The sequence below is a fragment of the Centroberyx gerrardi genome, chromosome 8, assembly GCF_048128805.1.
Source record: "Centroberyx gerrardi isolate f3 chromosome 8, fCenGer3.hap1.cur.20231027, whole genome shotgun sequence".
Taxonomy (NCBI): Eukaryota; Metazoa; Chordata; class Actinopteri; order Beryciformes; family Berycidae; genus Centroberyx; species Centroberyx gerrardi.
The window spans coordinates 17,111,519-17,131,509 of NC_136004.1; the positions used below are offsets into that span (position 1 = coordinate 17,111,519).

Sequence of the window (19,991 nt, forward strand, 5' to 3'; positions counted from 1 at the left end):
AGAACATACATCTCATATGTGCACTTTGTTTTCCTGGCACGGTGGTGGGTGCCTGGTTAGCATTAACGGTGTTTTCAGTTTGATTGTTAATTGGCAGTGCAAACAATTACAGTGATCTCACTCCATACAAACTGCGATCCTGCCTTGTGTATCATGCTATCAAATGCAGTTTACGCAGGCTCGGAGCGAGATCCACTTGTGTTCCCCTCTCAGACCCTGGAATTCCTAATCGTGTATATCAGACACAAACACCATTAACACCTCAAAGGGTGCTACATTTGACACCCTAGCAGCCCTCCTTGCTCTCATTAGTCATAGCCATACCAGAGCTGCCTAGGGCCGAGGTGTGGAATGTGAAGAACGCCAGGCTCTCTGGTGAACTGGCCGGCAGCCCCCTCAACTGTGGCAAGAAGGCTGGTCTGCTGTGCTCTTCTCGGCCTGGGTTGACCAGGAGGTCAGCCTGCAGGGCTTAGCTTTAATGTTGCTGGGCTCCATGGTTCAGTGCCACAAGCCAACCATGTAGGCTGCAGTTTATCACTAAAATTTAAGATCCTGTTATTATTTCATGTGATGGGCGATTGAAAAGTGTTGACGGGATTACTGAATACTGAGACTGATGTACATATAAGAGTCTTTCAGTGTGTACGGACACACTGGACTGAACATGTGAGATGTGCTGGGAAGTATGAAACTCTGGCAGAGTCCTGAGGTCCACAGAGCACATGGTCTTAATCTCCGCGGGCTCTGTCAACCAGGCTTCTGTGAGTGGGACAGCATTCGTCAGCGGGAAATACCAGACAGAAAGTAGGACCGTGTGTGTGTGTTGAGTGTACTTACTAGGGATGTTTTGTCACCGTGTTTGTTTTAGTAGACAGGCATACACAAGAACCTAATTTATTTGAACCCTTCGGGGAATGGTCAAATTAAATACTGAAATGTGGACCCATTGAAATTCTAGAATAAAGCTTATTTACACATAAAATATGCATGTGTGCTTATTCTGAAATGTTCTGCAATAAACCTAGCCACAATCGGTAGTATAGCCAAAATATTCACAGCACAACATTCTTTGCCTGTTGGGTAGACCAGTCCGTTCAGATAAGAGGTTCGACTGTACACGTACATTTGCAGTCAACATAAATAATACACCAGCACACCCAGGTCATAGTCTACTCCCATTTTTGTTCTCGTACATAAACCATGAGATCTGTTGCAAACCTCCAGCACTATTGTTCGCGTCAGTTTTAAAGTGCCGCAGCAAGCCAACTGAACATGAAACCACAGTGTTTCATGAAAAACCTCAGCATATTGTTTTGGGAAAATTTGAGCAGGCTCAACACTAACAATTCCCCTTGGTACACAGATACTGTCTGGCCCTCAAGTACTTGTACTTGGCTTCAGCAAAGACCACAGATGCCAACAGAGTACTTGTACAGCGCCATTTGATGCTGGAATGGTATTAACTGTAATGTTTACATTACAAAGTTTGATGGAAAATTGAACGGCCTGTAAACATTTTTTGTCAAGATCAAAAAAGTACTGATAATGGTACATGGGTTTTTGTGGTTACTCAAAATTTAGAACTTGGCTGAACTTGATCTGTAGCCCTTTGGACCTGTTTGTGTTGTAAAAATAGTGTTTGGAAAAAGAATTACATTAAAAGTAGTAGTAGTATGGATGAAGTAAATGTCCATGATCAGTATGTTTTTCGTCTTATGTATGTTTTTCGACTTATTTGTTCCCTTCCTCTCCCTACTACACCTGGTCGTCTGTCTGTGTCCTTCCTGCTTTACATCCTGCTCCGACTAGCTTTGGGAAATAGGCTGCAGGAATATGGGCCTCTTTGCTTGAAGCTAAACTAGCCTCTCAAATATCTCTCTGTGCGAGGAAATTAATATGCACTGAAAGATATCACTGAATTGGAAGGTTTTTTTTTTTACCAGAGGCAGATGGAGTGTAATGCTAGACACTGTATTGTGTCCACCTGGCGATGCAAATGGTTTGTAATTTCTGCTTTACAAAATGAAGGAGGAATATTCAAATAGGCTGAGCACCAGTTGTCAGGTCACCAATCTTGTATTTAATGGTAACGTCATCTGATACCAGTCCGTGGCAGATTGATCAGAATATCTCTACTGACCACAGTGTCAAGCCTGTGTCCTTTACTCTCAGCACCAGGGTGGATTTTTGGGGTGTGTTCACTGGGCAGGGTGACGTTTGGACGATCTTTTCACATAAACGCACACATACACTGGACTTTGATCACTGAGCTTTGAGTTGGAGTATGTGTCACGGCCCAAGTCTGTCAGTCAGGTGATTGCATGAGGTACAGGCCTACTGTGATTTTCTTTTTCTTTTTTTTTTTTTACATTTTTGTATTGACTGTGACCTGTGTGTGTATATCCAGCAATTGTAGGACCATACTGACCTAGAAGCTAAAACATCTGTTCGGTCTCACTTCATATGGACCGACTTAAGATGTGAGTCATGCTGCATGGTGAAATCAACCACAGTACTGCGGGGGTGCATTGTAATGTGGCAGCAGGCTTGAAGTGCCAGGCTGTGTTGTCTGCTGTGGCATTCTCAAGGCTGGAAATCCTGGACAACATACTGACTCATATCCTCCTATCATATTAGCAGCACTTAAAGGAACAGCTCGCCCCAAAATGAAAATCATAACTCACCCCTGTGTCAGTCAGAACTCCACTGAAGTGCATACAACCACCAAACACACATCAAGTTAGCTTCTTCTCCCAGACTGTTCAAGTGAACAGGATCTGCTTGTTTAGAGTTCCCAAAAGAGCATAAAATGACCATCATATTTCTCCAAACAATACAAGTGTTTTGTAGCCAAACAATTGAGTCCAAGAGGCCACTATGTACCTCATTACTTCCTATATTTACCTTTTGCGCATAATCATTTAGCTACAAAACCCAGAATTTTCATTTTGGGGTGAACTGTTCCTCTGTATAGTTTTCGTTAAAAACACCACCACTACCTTTTGCAGCTGGGACTAACTGACTAACAACAATCTGTGGTAGCTTAGTAACATTTATTTCCCGCTAGTTCACTCTTTTTATTGCATCTCTTTAGTCGTGCTGTGTGGCTTTTTAGAACAGTGCATCATACTTTATTATTTTCATACTCAACCTACTTCCGTTTGTGCGTAAATCTTTTGAAGTTCTTGCTTTTAGTAGCTTGCATCTATTCTTTTTATTAATATGAGTGATTGCTTCGGGTCCTGCCTTCTTGTACTCCTAAGGTCTTGCAAAATCTCTTCCCTTGCCTCTACCACCCCCCCCCCCCCCCCCCCCCCCCCCCACCCATGACTGAATATACAGCTCTTAGATTTAGTAGCCCATCTCGAGCCGTTATTGTCACTGTGCCCAGTCTAATGGCAGAATAGCTGTGGGCAGTGAGTGATTTTTATTTAAAAATGTATATATTAGGGAAGCCATTATGCTTTAAATAGGGCTGCAGCAGGAGGACTCTTGCTACAGTAGGTGACATCATCTCTCCGGCCCTGCGGTGGCACTTGGAATCAACAGCAAAGAATCGGGTGTGTCTCATATTCCCCATCCGCCACAGCAGCGCTTTGCTCAGACACCACAGCGAGGAGAGACAGCACCTGATTCTCCTGGCTTGTGGGGTTAAGAGGTCGAATCCAATTGCAGCCTGATTCCAGGAGGACAGAGGAAGTCAGTCGATATAATTGGAAGCTCCATTGTCTGGTGTGTGTGTGTGTGTGTGTTAGTCAGTCAGACAGAAATGCATTTGTGGTCATCTGGTCCATGAGTTGTGTAAGTATGTTATATAAAAGGCACAGTTTGGTGTTTGATTCAGGGTTATCATTTTTAAGTAAGAGATGCTGTAGAAAACTAAGCATTTGTTGGCATGCATCGACTGTATAATGACGCCACCACTAATAACATTCCTTAATTAATGTGGGTGGTCCAATAGGGACTAAGTCTAATCTGGGTATGCTTCTGTGTAGCACGAATAAAACCCAAGCCTCTTTTTTTGGCCGAACGATGGAGTGACAAAACAGGGCTGATGAATCTCTGGCTTTGGCCTTGGGGCGATTATGTTTGTACCCCTCTGTGGTCATAATGCATTAATGGACCGTGTAATACGACACTTTGCCAAAATTTTATTTCAAAATGTAGGCTAGGCTTACAGCACTTGCCCGGGGTTTTTGTGGGACTGGGCTCTCCCCTCGTGGCTGGAGAAATGCCCTGTCAAATTCACTGACCCCACACAATGGGCCATACATGGTACATTCAAATCTCAGACCAAAAAAATTGATTTATGTGTTTTCATTTTTCTGTAATGTATCAAAAGTTAAAACTATATTCTATACTAAATTTGTAAATGAGGTCTCACATGTCACCCACGATCATATTGTGAAGTCACATTTTGCCATATTGCCCCCATTTCTCATTCTCTGCTGCTTTTGTGATTTTTGGCAATTCCTCAATGTGTAGAAATGCAATGCTTCCTCTCAGTTTGTGCCACTTGCAAAGAATTTGGTTTTTCCCCTTGAGGATTGAATCAGTGGAAACTCCTCTTCCTAAATATTTATGTGTGTGCGTGAGCTTAATTTTGCAGGTGGGATTTAGGATTATGCCGTAATTGTTTCAAAACAGGTTCACTCCTCCGGCATGGACTGTGTCGTCTAAGCAGGACCAGGCTAAGACTAATCTCATCACTTTGTGTTGTGTATCTTTGTCTTTACAGACGGGACGCATTGACAAATCCTACCCCACAGTGTGTGGTCACACAGGCCCTGTGTTAGACATTGACTGGTGCCCCCACAATGACCAGGTCATTGCCAGCGGCTCCGAGGACTGCACAGTGATGGTAAGTACAGTTTCCCTCACCTTTTATACCTGAACTGAGACCTCTAACTATTAATTGTGTGAAATGGTAACACACACACACACACACACACACACACACACTTAATCTACTAGGTGACAGGAGACTACATGTTTTGATTGCGAAAGACCAGATTTTTGTAGCCGTGGGATGGGTGCAGGCCTCACCCTCTGGATGAGATTAGGCTCAAATATGTGTCGTAGGAATCAGAGCTGGGGAATGATTTAGCTGTTTTTATTGGGCTGAGGTCACTGACTTGTTTGAGGCTGCTGCTGTACTTTCCTCCATGTGTCCTTATTTGGTCCATGAAAGGCAGCGATCAGTGTGTGTGCTGCCTGCTTTAGGTATGCTGCTGCCACTTCCTCACCTGAACGTGTTGACTTTCCCAATAAACCCACTCAGAGGATCAAAAACACCACAGACTCTGAATCTGTGCCATTTTACATTCATGTTTGCAGAAGTTTAACCGTCAATGGTTCCTCTCTTCATAGCACTTGATATTGAAATTTCACAGCCTAAATAGGCTCTTAGTAGTATTAAGTTTAGATTAGGGCTTCCTTATTTACTACTGCATCATGTGTCAATAGTGCACTCTTCCAGAGAACTCATGTATTATGGAAAGTCCTGTTGTACAGAGTTGTCAAGGCACAGACTTCCCTATTTTCATGCAGGCTATGTAGCATATGATTTTACTGGCAGAAGGATAAGCATTGTTCAGTTGTTGCGATAATGACAACGCTTATGTTGCTAAATTTGACTGTATACCCCCTCTGTCTCCAAATCGTATAGATTGCCCTTGACTTCTAGGTTTCTGCTGCCCCCCTCAGGTTCTTTTTGGGAACTGCCATTTTATTCAGATTTCTTTGTGCAATATATGGTTGACTTATTCAATGAATAAATCCTTGTCTTAGAGTGTACACATCATTCAGTCAAACATCAAGGGGAAATTGGGAGTCTATATCCAGCAGGATTCCCTCTCTGTTTACAATTCCTGACCTTTTTCCTATCATGTTCTCAATAGGTGTGGCAGATCCCTGAGAATGGCCTGGTCACCTCCCTGTCTGAGCCGGTGGTGGTGCTGGAGGGTCACTCCAAACGGGTTGGCATCATCACATGGCACCCCACAGCACGCAACGTCCTTCTTAGTGCAGGTGAGTGCCTTCCTCTATGCCCCTTGAATACACAAAATAAGGCCGGGAACAATATATGATGTAAAGACATTATGGGGACTAATTCAGAGGCGTTGCGCAAGAGAGATAGCAAAATACTGTATCACAAGCATACTTGTCTTGGATGTGTGCACGCTTAGCTTAACTTTACTCTATTGCCAGGTTGTGACAACCAGATCATCATCTGGAACGTGGGCACCGGTGATGCCATGATCACCCTGGAGGATATGCACCCCGACGTCATTTACAGCGTCTGCTGGAACCGCAATGGCGGCCTCATCTGCACCTCCTGCAAGGACAAGAGCATCCGTGTCATCGACCCTCGCAAGGAGAAGATTGTGGCGGTGAGCTGAGTTTTCTAAGAAATTAAATTTGCTGATGTTTCTCTTTTGTAGGTCATTGTATCTCTCTGAGAGGTGAAAACTGATTTAGGAGATCAGATGAACTACTTCAGGAAATGGGGCAGGAGGCTGGTGTAGCAAGTAGGGAGACTGCTTCAACTGCAAGGCCTGGGTTCAGGCTCCTGTGACAACAAGCACCTGCCGCTGACGTGTCACTGAGCAAGACACTGAATTGCTACCAGCTCCAGGGGCGCTGTTCTGTATTACAACAACAATAGTCAAATACCCCATTTACACTGAGCCACTTAATGCGTCTTGAGCAGATCGGGTTGCCATTCGATCTGCTCAAGACGCAAAAAAGCCAAGTGTAAATGCAACCAAGATGCATTGGAGACAGTTTGGTATCCGATTGCTCAAACCACCTTCGGAGGTGGCTTGAGACGCATTGTGTCCTCAAATTTGCCAAGTGTAAATGCATCGGTCTTGTCAAGACGCATACGCCTACCGTCAACTCATCCCAAACGGAAAAACGTCTCTCAGCAACGCCCTTAATGAATACTGATGCATGTAAATGTGCTTGTCATTCCATTCTCTGTGTGAGAAAATGGCAAAGACGGAAAAGAGAAATTTCCCCGGTAGCCTCGGTTCGGGCATCACCAACGAAATAAAGTTTGAGTGGCAACATGTCATAGCAGCAGTTAATGCTGCCAGCTCCAAGAGCCGGACTGTTTATAAAACTAAAACTAAAAATATATATGAAGATATAAAGGTTGACACCAAGAAGCTCATTGCGGTGGCGGAGAGCTGCTGTAGAGGACGGCTGTGCGCCCGGCACCGGCATCTCCACAAAACCATAACGCATCATTAATTTATAACCTTATGACCATATGAGCCTATAATGACACGTAGATGCTTTTTGGACAAACGATAGGCAACAAAGACACTTCTGACACGGAATATTATTATTAGAGGGATTTCTAATTTGCTGTATAGTCGGCCTGGAAGTGAACTGTGAGTGTAAAGGCCATTTTTACTTTATTTCACTACTTTTGCCATCGAAGTCGCCATTCCCCACTATCTCAAATGTGCGCACACATGGATCAGTTTCTGTAGCAGTACGCACATTCTCACTACAAGTGTTTTTTTTTTAATAATCTGTGTGAAGTAGCGGCTGCTGTCTATCTTGAAGAATACGCAGAAATGCATACAAAATCGGAATTTCTGTGGCGCCTGCCATCTCCACATTTGCATACATCGCAGGAAAGCAGTAAGAGATGCAATCGGATTTCTATCTGGCTAACGGCTAATGAAATGACAAGTGTAAATGGGGCCGCAGTTCCTCAGGCAGGTGTGTTCCACGGTCTAGGAGCCCTGATGGCAACATAAAGGAGAAATTCCCTTCAGGGATCAATAGAGTACAAATGAATGAACAGAATGTAGGGTTTCTGATAAACTGCATGATTTTTCCTGAGTTCAGGAAATTGTGACTTGGCCAGACAAGTGTTGTGTTGACCTTTGAACTATACTTCACAGGAGAAGGAGAAGGCACATGAGGGAGCTCGACCCATGAGAGCCATTTTCCTGGCCGATGGGAATGTCTTCACCACAGGTTTCAGCCGCATGAGTGAGAGACAGCTAGCCCTCTGGAACCCGGTAAGCTTCTACATAACTACTACTGCATAACTACAGTACTCACAGCTTATATGTTCCACGCCATTACAGCAAATTTATTTGTTACAATATGGCAACAAGCATGAAGAATTATAGCTATGAGGATAACGTATTTACAATGTTGTTTAGCAGGCAAGCAGGCAGAAAAATAAATTCAGTCAACAGCATAAACAAAACAGTATACACCTGTTAAAAATAAATACAGTATCCACCACTATATACAAACCTCTAGTCTAACAACCACCAACAAAAGGCCTTTTTTCAACTCTCTTGAGACCCTCTAGAGTAGAATGGATTTTTATTTAGACCCTGCGCTCCTAGGCTCTGACTGATCTTTATGCTTCATTTTTAGCATTGCATGGATGAGGCCATTTCTGTTCACGAGATGGACACCAGCAACGGAGTCCTCTTGCCCTTCTATGACCCAGACACCAATGTGGTTTACCTTTGTGGAAAGGTAAGTTCCCTTGAAGTGCCTAAGTCGATTCAACCATTAAATAGCATATAGTTGGAAATGTGGGCTTGATTTCCATGAAGTTAAATACAGAAATAAAAGACTCTTCTGTTTCTTGGTGTTTGACAGGGTGATAGCAGCATCCGCTACTTTGAGATCACGGACGAGGCTCCATTTGTCCACTACCTCAACACCTTCACCACCAAGGAGCCCCAGAGGGGCATGGGCTACATGCCCAAGAGGGGCCTTGACGTCAATAAGTGTGAAATAGCTAGGTAAGACTAAACACACAGATGGCAGAGATGGATGGATAATCTTTTCCTCTGATATCCAGAATTAATTCTGTGTTTTTTTTATTCTATTCAGCGCTGACTAGTGTGGAATTTCTTAGCTTCACCACTAGGAGGCAGTAGATATTCATAACATAATCACTGAGCTCTCTTGGCACAGCCCGAAGTAAACATGGTTCTAAGAAATGTTCTTTAATGATGCACTAAATTGTGGGTAATTGGTCTTTGTAATTGTATGTTGACAGGTTCTATAAACTGCAGGAAAGGAAGTGTGAGCCTATCATCATGACTGTACCTAGAAAGGTGAGTCTTCATCCTTAATGGCAACTTTGCAGACAGTTATTAAGCCTCTCATCAGCTTGCCTTGTCACAGGCTGCTCTGTAAGGCCCTACCGTGTAATGTGTTGGCTACAGTGTTTCCTGACAGCTGTCACTCTGTCCCTCCCCTCCAGTCGGACCTGTTCCAGGACGATTTGTACCCAGACACAGCTGGACCAGACCCCGCCCTGGAGGCTGAAGAGTGGTTTGAGGGCAAGAATGGAGACCCCATCCTCATCTCCCTCAAACACGGCTACGTCCCGGGCAAGAACCGCGACCTCAAGGTGGTCAAGAAGAACATTTTGGACAACAAGCTGACCAAGAACACAGAGAACACAGGCCCAGCCAACAAGTCTGCCTCTCCCACTCCATCGATTGTGAGTTCTGCTGTTTGAAGTGCACTGGCGCTCTATAGGGTCTGTTACATGCAGCCAGGGTTACATTAGACCAGACAGTCAGTAGACATCAACAGACATCAGACTACTGTTCTTGGCGACTGGTGTCATGGCCCTTATTTTTGAACGTTTTATCTAGGTCGGCTATGTACTTTGTGCTATTTCGATATGGATACTGTCCGTCTGCACTGGGTTGTTCTGGCCTCCTGACTCCCAGCTCCATCACTGTGACTCAGTCATTAATGCACCTCAGTCCCGGCCTCATCACTTTGTAGCCGGGTCTCTGGAGCATGCAGTGGTTGTCAGACAGACTGTATATGTATATGTAAGAAGCATGGCAGATTGCTGGCTGACTTCATGAGGTGGTTTGTAGATGTTGTTCAGCCCCATCTCTGACCCACAAACTGAGGGTCTGCTGCTGCTCTGGGCGCCCTGCTGCTGGGCGTCCTGCCGCACCTCACCCACAACACAGCCGCCCGCTCGGGACCCAGCCCATGCCTCTGCTTCTCTCTGCAGCTCTGGCCTGTAATCACAGCCCACTGGGCTCCTGCAATGCAGCCTGCTGGCGAAGCATGTTAACCCTCAGAGTTCCAGGCCCTGCCACATGGCACATGCAGTTCAGGCTGTAGGTAGCGATTGAACAAAGGGGGTGTCTTTTGGACTACATTAACCTAAAATTTGGTTTGATATTAGCCAAAATATGACTGTAGGTGTGCTTCATTTCACAGCATGGTAGTTGTAGCACTAATGTGATAGAATGGGTACAGGCATGCCAAGAAACAGTCTCACATGTGTCTTTTGTCTCCCACAGAAAAGTGAAGCCAAGCTGGAGGAGATCTTGAAAGAAATTAAATCCCTCAAGGACCTGGTCAGCAGTCAGGAGAAGCGAATCATCAAACTTGAAGAGCAGATGTCCAAAATTGCCATTTAAAAGGACCCCTTTACCCAACCCACTACAATTCAGGACGTTCCATTGGCTGGGGGGTGGGCGGGACCAGTCACTGCCAATCTCAATGACAGCGTTCCGCCTGAGGCCTGCCTAGCAACGATCCCTAGCAACATTCCAGATGAACTTTTTTCTTAGCCAGCCCCTAACCCTCAGTTAACACAGGTGGAATAAGAAGGACGTGTGGCAAACTTTTGCAGAAAATATTCTTGCTTTTTGGTGAAAGAGAAATCTATTCCTTTTAATCTGTGGCAGTCATTTTTATTTTGTCTACTTGTTGTATAAAAAGTCTTACATACTCCTTTTCCTTTTAGAATTATGACCAAGAAAATTCCAATGTGAACAATTCCCATTTACTATGGTATACCCAAATGTTTTTTTAAGTAGGTATCAGTATTTCATGTCCCCATACCCCAACTTACACTGTTGCCAAATTTGCAGTTTTGTTTACACCTCCTTGACAGTATTTTTTTTTTCTCTCTCCGTTTTTGTGGGAAGATTCAAAATGCAAACCGTGAGGCTCAATGCAGTTGCCGGTTATGCAAGGAGGGGGGATTTCATCAATCATCAATCATTTACTATGAAATTATCAATCAAGACAAATTGGATAGTTATGATAGGCAGACAACTCAAACTGTAATTAGGAGGGAATTCAATTCTGATTGAATCTACATACATTTATGTGCCACAGTCTCGACCTACAGTAGCACTCTCAGACATAAATGACGACATAATTCTTGCTGTCTGTGTTAAAGCTACGTAAATCTATACTTCTTTCTGGTATTTCTCCCATCCCCCTTCCCGCCATTCTAATATGCTCTACTGTCAGTGGACACAACAATTCATGTAAACATACATTCCTTTCATACCTGCTTTATTAACATGCATTGTGTGCTTTATTGGAGTAAATGACAAACGGCTTCCACAAATCTCATTTGCCATAGTTCATGTGGAAAGAAAAGAAAAAAAAAAACATTTTAAAATTCCTCTCTACGTTCTGTAAACACTCTACTGTAGTCCATGGTGCTGACTCCGGTACTGTGGCCGGTTGTTATTGTGACATTTATGGGTTTATATGATTTTTGTTTTGGCTGTGTGCTGCCCATGGAAGGGCCAATGACGTTGTAGATTTTCAACCTTTCTGCAGAAAAGGCCTGTCAGCTATGCTTTGTTTTTGTAAGAGGTTCAGTCACCAACCTCAGTGTTTAGTATGCGTGGGCTTGCTCATGTTCTGAAACACAAGTGTAGTCCAGTATAGTGGGATTCTTTTTCCATCCTTCCAGTTCATTATATGCCATCCCCATCTCAGATCTTTTTATCTGTTCAACCAAGACAGGAATGTATATGAAACAACTAAGTAATCTCATTTTGACTATTTTCAACTGTCTGGTGATAAAGCCGCAGATTGCTTCAGAAACCATTCAAGATTGACCATAAAGGCTTGAAGTATGTGTGAATATGTGCCTCATGTCTTTGGCCTTTTGGGTATTGTTGTAAGGATGTACCTGCTTTGTTTCATGTGGGGTTTTTGTTGTTTTGTTGTCACTGGCAGAAAATGTGAGGGAGGGGTTGGTTATGAAATGGACTCACAGTAGAATGTGTAAGACTTGCCTAAAACTACGATGAATTGGATAGTTGGGTCATTGCTTCACTGTTAATTTTAGCCTGTTTCTTGCTCCAGCTGTGCTTATATCCCTCTTAGCACTTCCACTTCTTGGTTTTTAAATGGTTATTTCTCAGATGCCCCAAGTCAGTATAGTATAGAAAAACAAGGAACCATTGGATTGTCCAATTTGAGTTGTTTTGATGGATTTGCCAGCTATGATGAAAGCTCTGTTGTTTTGATATTTTAGTTCGGATTGTATCCCAGAGGGAAGGTGAGACGGGTAGTGGTTCAGTCTGTTGTTTGCCTTTAAAGTTTGTTACCACTGTAAAGACCAGAAAGTGCCATAGAGGTGACCATGGGAGTGTTTATAGAGGACTGTGTGAATAGTTTGAGTTGCTTAGAAAAAGTAAGGTATGATAGGTGCCCAGGTTTAACACTTTAACAAGTTTAACATCACTTTGAGGTGCTAAATAAAGTATTTGACACATCCTTTCTTCAATGGACGCTGTTAGCAAAGCATGTCAGCCCCCTGGATGACGTCATCCTCCCAACCCATCCTACAGTACAACATACACTAGGCAGCATTTCTGATTACGTTTAGTTGGGTGCATTGAATCTGATTGCTCTGATTTGCCCCCAACATTTGGATGCTTTCCACCATGGTACGGGTATTAAAAAATGATGTCAAACCGGGAAGCTGTCAGCTAAATGCACAGTCCATTGATTCATCGTGGCTTCAAGATATAATCCTGAATTCGAGCACCATTGAGTCACATAGACGACTAAGGAAATCTAGAGTGCTACAGCAATGTGGGTCTGACACAGACGACCTGTTGTCTTAAACTATACTGCCCTATCTTGTACATCAGACTGCCACTCTATGGATTCTTTATAGCACTCTAGGCACGAGAGTTAAGATTTGAGGAATATTAGTGAATAGTTATCCAAAGGGACACCGTAGGTTGGAGAAATGTGCAGTTGAAAGGTAGATGTATGTTTGTAATAAAGGCCTAGAAAAATGAGTGAAAGCTGTGTAAATAACATGACCATATTTTTTTGTATTTTATTTTTTTTTTCTTAAATTCTGTTTTGTGGTTGTGCTGAAGAGGGTATTTGTATGGGAGTTGGGTTATGGTGGGTTTTAAATGTTTCCCCTTGTCTGTGTTCCCTGCACCTTGCCATAATGCATCATGAGAAAAGCAGAACCTCTATTATATCGCAGGTATTATGAATATCAAAAGAAAGAAATTAATCACAGAAGAAAACAAACCAGGATTAAGCCTCATGTGGAGGTCTGCTCAGCGTTTTTGTTCATTATTCCTGCTTCAAGTATCGAACATTGATTATAAGAAAAATTAATAAAGAAATTTTAAAACGTGGGCTCTCTGTATAGTTTTGAATTGGTGAATGCGCCTGTTTCTGGGGATTTAGGGGGATATGGGCAATCTTAAGTTTTCATTACAGAGGAAAGGTTATGACAAAAAGACAAATACCTGTACGTTTCTCAAAAAAAAACACCTGTTTGACATTTGCCTCAATTGTCACTCTGCATTGAGGTTGTTTTAATTTACTAAAACCAAGACACATCACAAAAAATAGTCATCTTAAAAAAAAATTAAAGACAACCCTCTAGTATTGATCCCACATAAACTGTCAACACATCAACACAAACCATCCAAAGGCAGCTCCCTGTCAATGTGCGCAAAATCAGGGAGCCTAGTGAACAAATTGCTCAGTGGCCCGACTGCTGAAACAATAAAACTTATAATCAAGTAAATAACTAAAACTAACAGTTGGAAAAGAAATTGATAGAGATAGATAATGAACTAGACAGTTGCTTGAATCTAAGCTGAAGTTAAAATCAAAAGTGAATTATTTTCTATAGTTTGCAGTATACGCATTGCTTTGTAGATTCATGGCCCCATTTTTACTCTGCAGTAAAAAAAGTGAGCAGCCATCAGATTTTTAAAGTTTCAAAAAGGGGAACTCTGCTCTTCAGAGGCACTGTCTTTTTGCCTTTGCAGATTTATCGCTCCTGCTTTATGGGTATGTTGATACTTTCTCTGTCAAACACTGTTGTCTCCAGTGTTTTTACTATGGGGAGACAGTAAGCCAAGCACCACAGAGGATATCCACAACAAGAAATAACCAAACGCACTATTTCAGTTGCGTTCTCCAAAGATCAGATGTAACACACTTCAGAAGCAGTCTGTGTTACAGCGTCTGTTCATACACCAGTACTACCAGGCAGTGAAAATAGTCCACAACAAACTGACAAGTATGCATACATTGAAACTAAAATGAATCTTGATCAAATCCTCTCAAGCCTTTCAAATACACACCGGTGTATCCTCTGTCTTGTGAATTGCCACCACATTCACGCTTAACTCCCCAGCTGACCAGCCACAACATCAACATCTCCAAGTCAAATCACGGGAATAAAGATATCTGACTTGTCTCAAATAGACGTCCTGCATATTGACAGATATGTCTCGAGGTAAATGCTTGTAAAAGACCATGAAGTTTATGTGTTCACTCTGTACATGTGTTTTGGGATGAAAGGCGTTCCTTCTCCCTGTGCACTGGTCTTGTATGCCCTATCGGGACAGGCTGTAATCAAGAGGACTTAATTAGAGAGGACTCAGTGGGAGGCAGAGAAATCTTGGGACTCGCCCTGCCAAGTACAGAAATACCCGCTGGCCTTCACCCTAGGAGTCATGTACTCACTGTAATGTTCTTGTGAATGTAGAAAGCTCAATTTTGACTGTCAATCTGATAAAGACAAAGTCTGATAATCAAAACATAACCTGGTAAAAAGACCTTTGACCCAAAAGTCTTCCATTGACGACCCTTAATGGATGCATCAGTTTATCCTTAGGACTTGCTCCCTGTATGATAAAATTTCACAATGTATAGATTCACTTCTATATGGCTGTTCCTTCTATAATGGTTCAGAAAAATATATATATATATGGTTGAATCCCAAAAGGAGGATGAGGATGGGAGGTAGAAAGGGAGGGAGGAGAAGCTGGAAATAGAGGGATGGACATCGTTTCGCAGTTAGCAGGCTTTTTAGAGCTCGGAAAAAAAACCTCAGTATAACTTAGTAGGGAGGGCGGATGCTTGGAAGCTCTCCTCCACCCTTACTTTCCTCTCATTCCTCCGTCTCTCCCTTATTCCCTCTTTCTCTCTGTCTGTCTTTCGCTCCGTCTTGTTCTGCTCAGAGGACAAACCCAAGATATCACATTCTGTAAGTATATATTTCTATTTTAAAGTGGATATTATCAAGGAAGGAAGGTTTAGATAAATATTTCAGGGATTTCAGGACAGTCTGTGTATCCTGACAACATTTCAGAAAGTTTTTTTTAGTGAAGTTTCAACCTTTATTATCCGTTGAATATACTTATTTAAGGTTGAGAGATACATTGATTTTTTTTCTCAGGATCTGTCATCACTGAGTGTAATGTTTTGACAACAGAAGTCTTATTCTTTTGCCAGAAACATCAGAAAAGGCTTCAACGTGTCAAATTTAAATTGAATGAAATACATTTTATAATAAGTAATATCCATTACTGTCTGGCTCTGGCAGGAATCCAGCTCCTAATAATGTCACTTTGATGACAGACGTGTTTTATCTGTAAATGCCAAGAGCTGTAGCTAATAGACTGTAGAAGCTAATAATGTTTTACATGATTATATGAGATTACATTTTGAGATAGTTTAAGCACTCAAATGACACATGAAATGGATTAATTGCATGACCGGCGTCTGGATGGCCTTCAGTTGAAGGTGATGCGGACCCACCAGTGGATTCCCGGAGATGTAATTATGGCTTGGTTAAAATTATGGTGCAGTGAGTCGCCGTCCTATAGCTGTACATCCAAGGAGGAAGATCCAGCCTAACATCTGGTTCAGCATAGTTTGTATTACATATGTACGACCACACAGGGAGACGTGGGTACGCTATATAGTGTAAATCACAGGAGCAGCAGGCGGAGCTTCACTAGGCTATAACATGATGCTGATTAGAAGCTTGTCTTTACAGCTAAGCATTGTCTAATTACATACTATGTTAAGAGTTAAAATGTCAAATGGTAACAGATTCAGGTCTGCCCTAAAGGTTGCAATTTTGAATGCTAAAGCTGCCTCTTGATTTCAGATTCAGATTCAGAGAAACCTCAGTGGCATAAATCAATCAATCAAGTACTGAGTGTTGTCAAAACATATTACAGTAGCATAGGCCAAAATAAGGTACAATACAGATGTTCTTGATTTCACTGAGAGAGAGAGAGAGAGGGAGAGGGAGAGAGAAAGAGAAAAAAAAGAGAGAGAGAGAGAGAGGGGGGGCTGGGGGGGCTGGGGGGGGGGAAGAAATAATCTAATATTGGGTACAGGAGAACAGTTTATTCAGTCAGTTGGTACTGTAACAGTTTTCAAGACACAACAGTAAATGCAGGCTTCCCTGCCTGCAGAAATATCTTCATCAGGTCTCTGCCACTGTGGTCTGCAGTGAGGCAGCTGCTGCCCAGTGTAAATATAGAGGCCGCAGCCACAGGTCTCCCACGCCTCCCTGGTCCCTGGGGAATATATAGCTTCCTCTTGGCTTTGGTGTGGTGGATGGGTGGCCTCCCTCCACTCTACAAATTATAAGCCCTTCAGCACCAAACTCACTGTCTCCACCCCGAATAAGTAATGGCTACTCCACTGCCCGCTAAAATAGATCTGATGCAAGAAAGAAAAACCTTGAAAAACCTAAACTGAACTTTCCTTTAATGCATATAGTTGCATTACAAAGGGAAACAACACCTCAAAAAACATCATTATTATTTTCATAGTGTCTGTTGCATGACAGAGTGCATGCCTCTGCAGCCCTAAAGATCAGATTTGACTGTGGCTCCTGTTTTGCCTCTTGATTCAAACCAGCCTGTTGTTGTTTCAGGACTCATAAGAGAAGATGAATTCCCGCTCTGTGTTCCACCTCTCCTGTGTCACCCTGCTCGTGCTCTGGTGCAGCGGGTGTCATGCCTCTCCCCTCTACAACATATCCGTGGACGGCAGTGGCGACGACGGCGAGCAGGAACTCCTTTTCCCAACCTCCTTCTCCACCCGAGCGCCTGCTCACATCACCTCCGCCACCAGCGCTCCCTCGCTCACCAACACCATCACCACCACCATGATCCGCCTGAAGGACTTCGTCCTCAGCCGAGTGGTGGACTTCCTGCAGGAGAATCTGCTCATCATCATCGTGGTGACCTCTCTTCTCATCGTCATGGTCTTTATCATCTGCTGTGCCTCCGCCATGAGTCATAAGCGCAAGTTGGAGGCCCACAAGCCCCCGGCTCATCCAGCCAGGAAGTATGTGGCAGATAAGACCGCAGGAGTCAAGGGTGCGAGCGACTTCCAGGACCGGCCGTACGCCGTCGACCACGTCAAGAGGATCCAGACTCAGAGCATGGCCTCCCCCAAGAACCTGCGCATGCCCTCTAAAGCGCTGGTGGGGGAGAAGGGCAGGGACGTCAGGTCGTCGCCTCGCCAGGAGGTCAGGAAGGTGAGAGAAGCAGAAGAGGTGGAAAAGAGGAGAGAGGAGCCCAAGCACAAAGAGCAGGCGAAGCAGAGAGAGGAGGTGCAGCAGAGCTCCGGTCCCAGCTCCAGCTCCAGCTCCAGCCAGCCTGTAGTCTGCACCTGCCATCTCAAAAAGGCAAACCACTAGGTGAATCTCAAGGCTGTTGCTGACATAAGTGCTGAAATGTAGGGAATCGAACCGTGAAATAAATACATAAGGAGACAGGTGGTTTATTCCAACAGAGGTGAGCAAAATATATCAAAATGTCTTGTGAAGCAAATTAGAATAGCCTTTTTACAACTCCCACCAAGACGTGTGTTTTACATGCCCTTGGTATTAAAAAGAAAAAAACATTAATCTTTGAAACAGTAACATCTAAACATTTGTGAACATATGAAATACTACCTTGTTTTATCCAAAGCTAAAAACTCAGCAAGAGAGATGATAAGTGCCCAGAAAGCTGAGTAAACTCTCAAGTGTGTTGCCACACAAACCGTGTCTCTACAAATGTTGATCCCATTTCCCAAAGTTTTGATTCTTCTAGACCTTAATCAACCAGAGGCTAGAGAGAAAGTCATGGGACTGGAGAGACAGTAGAACAGCAGCCTTGCAGGTCTATTTGCCTCATGTACTGCTGAGGCCTTATGGTGTAGCCTACTAATGTAATCAGCTGGTTGTTTTTATCATTGATTAGTCTCAACAGTCTAATATCATACCACTGTGCCATTAAGGCAGCATGACATAGGGAAATATGTTTTTTTAAATGGTCAAGATTTTCTAGTTTGATGTCTAGTTTGGTTTTCTATTGTCTGTCTTGTCTGTCTAACCCTAACCCTATAATTCAGTATTTTAAAAATATAAAACTCCCCGCAGAAGCAGTCTGCAAGATGATGATTTCCCCATGCTTGCCAGGTAGAAATGACAAAACAGAGAAATAGTAATTATGCATGTATTTTAAATACATGTAGCTGAAATCCTTCACACCCCAGTGTTTTCAGCTAGTGGGACTGCTGAGAGTCTTGATTGAATCAGCCTGTCAGTTAGAACAAAACAGTTTCACGCCTCAGCAGCCTGGCTTGTTGAGGTTTTTAATCCTTTATCTCCTCCCAGACAGTACATGCCTTGGCGCTGAAAAAAGAAACTTTAGACTTGGTCATCAAATATTGATATTTGTGAAAGTTTGATAACTATTTGTTGTGTGTTTCCATGTTTCTGTTTGTGAATTTTGGTGTTTATAGTGGCTCAGTCCAATAAGATCTTTGGTGCTGTAAATGAGACAAAATGAGATGCCAGTAACCTTGATTTATTAGACGTGATGTAAAAAAAACCACAATCTCCTCATATTTACTTTCATATTAACTTCATTTTGTATTTACATAGTGTTATTTCATATCATATTGTATTTCACTCTGAGGCTCTAATTCACAAAGGTTTATACCCAAAACACAATTTGCACCTGTGTATTTTCTGGGTAGCTGAACAGCTAAAATAAATGAAGAAATAAATAAAAAGAAAAACGAACATTATTTTGAGCATCCCTATTTGTCTGAATATTTATTTTTGTTGGTAATTTGGATCTGCCTTCAAATGACAAATACTTTTCTGGAAAACAGCTTTAATTTGTTCTTTGGAGTAAACGCTTTGTGAATCAGAGTTAGAGTTTTTCACAAATGAGTAATGGACATATTTATGTATGAGATAGATTTTAGGAATATAGTTATTGTTTTTAATGTTATGTTTTTTTCTGATCTACAATCAAAAACCTTTTCTGCTAGTGTCATTGTTTTAATATGGTTTGACTTAGACTCATGGAGGCTAGTAAAGACTTAAAATCAAAAGCTGAGATGTTTTTATTTCACATACTTATCTGATTTGATTTGACTTTAAATCCATATTACACTGGAGATGAGCATCTGAAAAAAAAGCTTCAGCTCACTGTCCCATTACTTATGCTATTGACTCTATGTATTTAAACCACGTGTGATATTCAGTTTGTATAAGGGCCGGAATTTGGTAATGTTTATATACTTTTTTTCTCATTTAACCCCAGATTGTTTTCCCAAGAGCTTTTGAGACAGATGCTTCCTCTCTAAGTGACAGTTTTGTTTACAAAATGATAATTAATTTCTCTTTACTTAAGTTTAATAAAATGGTTGATGTTGATGTATCTGTCGTTATTGAAAATGTGTGGCGAAAACGGTGGAAACAGTTTCATGATGAAAGACAAATACAGTCTTGACATTTAACAAGAAACCTAACATTAGAAATGGCATGAAAGGGCGAAAAAGAGAGGATGCTAGCTACGTGCACATTATGTATAACTTTGGAATCTGTAATTTTGAGCTATATGCACTCAAGA

General features: G+C 42.4%; 2 protein-coding genes across 4 annotated transcripts in view; both read left to right on the forward strand.

The window, feature by feature from the left end:
- The window catches only part of LOC139911999 (coronin-1C-A), a 39,276-nt gene extending 25,827 nt beyond the window's left edge, over positions 1 to 13,449 (forward strand). For both annotated transcript variants that reach the window (XM_071899654.2, XM_071899653.2), the window contains exons 3-11: positions 4,739 to 4,861; positions 5,901 to 6,030; positions 6,211 to 6,392; positions 7,923 to 8,042; positions 8,413 to 8,517; positions 8,644 to 8,789; positions 9,050 to 9,107; positions 9,257 to 9,499; positions 10,329 to 13,449. In XM_071899654.2, the coding sequence (XP_071755755.1) occupies positions 4,739 to 4,861; positions 5,901 to 6,030; positions 6,211 to 6,392; positions 7,923 to 8,042; positions 8,413 to 8,517; positions 8,644 to 8,789; positions 9,050 to 9,107; positions 9,257 to 9,499; positions 10,329 to 10,448 (1,227 nt within the window). In that variant the 3' untranslated portion in view covers positions 10,449 to 13,449. The remainder of the gene's footprint in view (positions 1 to 4,738; positions 4,862 to 5,900; positions 6,031 to 6,210; positions 6,393 to 7,922; positions 8,043 to 8,412; positions 8,518 to 8,643; positions 8,790 to 9,049; positions 9,108 to 9,256; positions 9,500 to 10,328) is intronic.
- A 1,772-nt stretch (positions 13,450 to 15,221) lies between these two features.
- On the forward strand, positions 15,222 to 18,120 carry tmem119a (transmembrane protein 119a). 2 transcript variants are annotated; one of them, XM_078285347.1, is made up of 2 exons: positions 15,222 to 15,319; positions 16,993 to 18,120. In XM_078285347.1, the coding sequence occupies exon 2, from the start codon at positions 17,024 to 17,026 to the stop codon at positions 17,777 to 17,779; it is 756 nt and encodes a 251-aa protein (XP_078141473.1). In that variant the 5' UTR covers positions 15,222 to 15,319; positions 16,993 to 17,023; the 3' UTR covers positions 17,780 to 18,120. The 2 variants fall into 2 exon arrangements, with proteins under 2 accessions (XP_078141473.1, XP_071755909.2); XM_071899808.2 differs by having other exon boundaries at positions 15,238 to 15,319; positions 17,009 to 18,120.
- Positions 18,121 to 19,991: the final 1,871 nt, after the last annotated feature.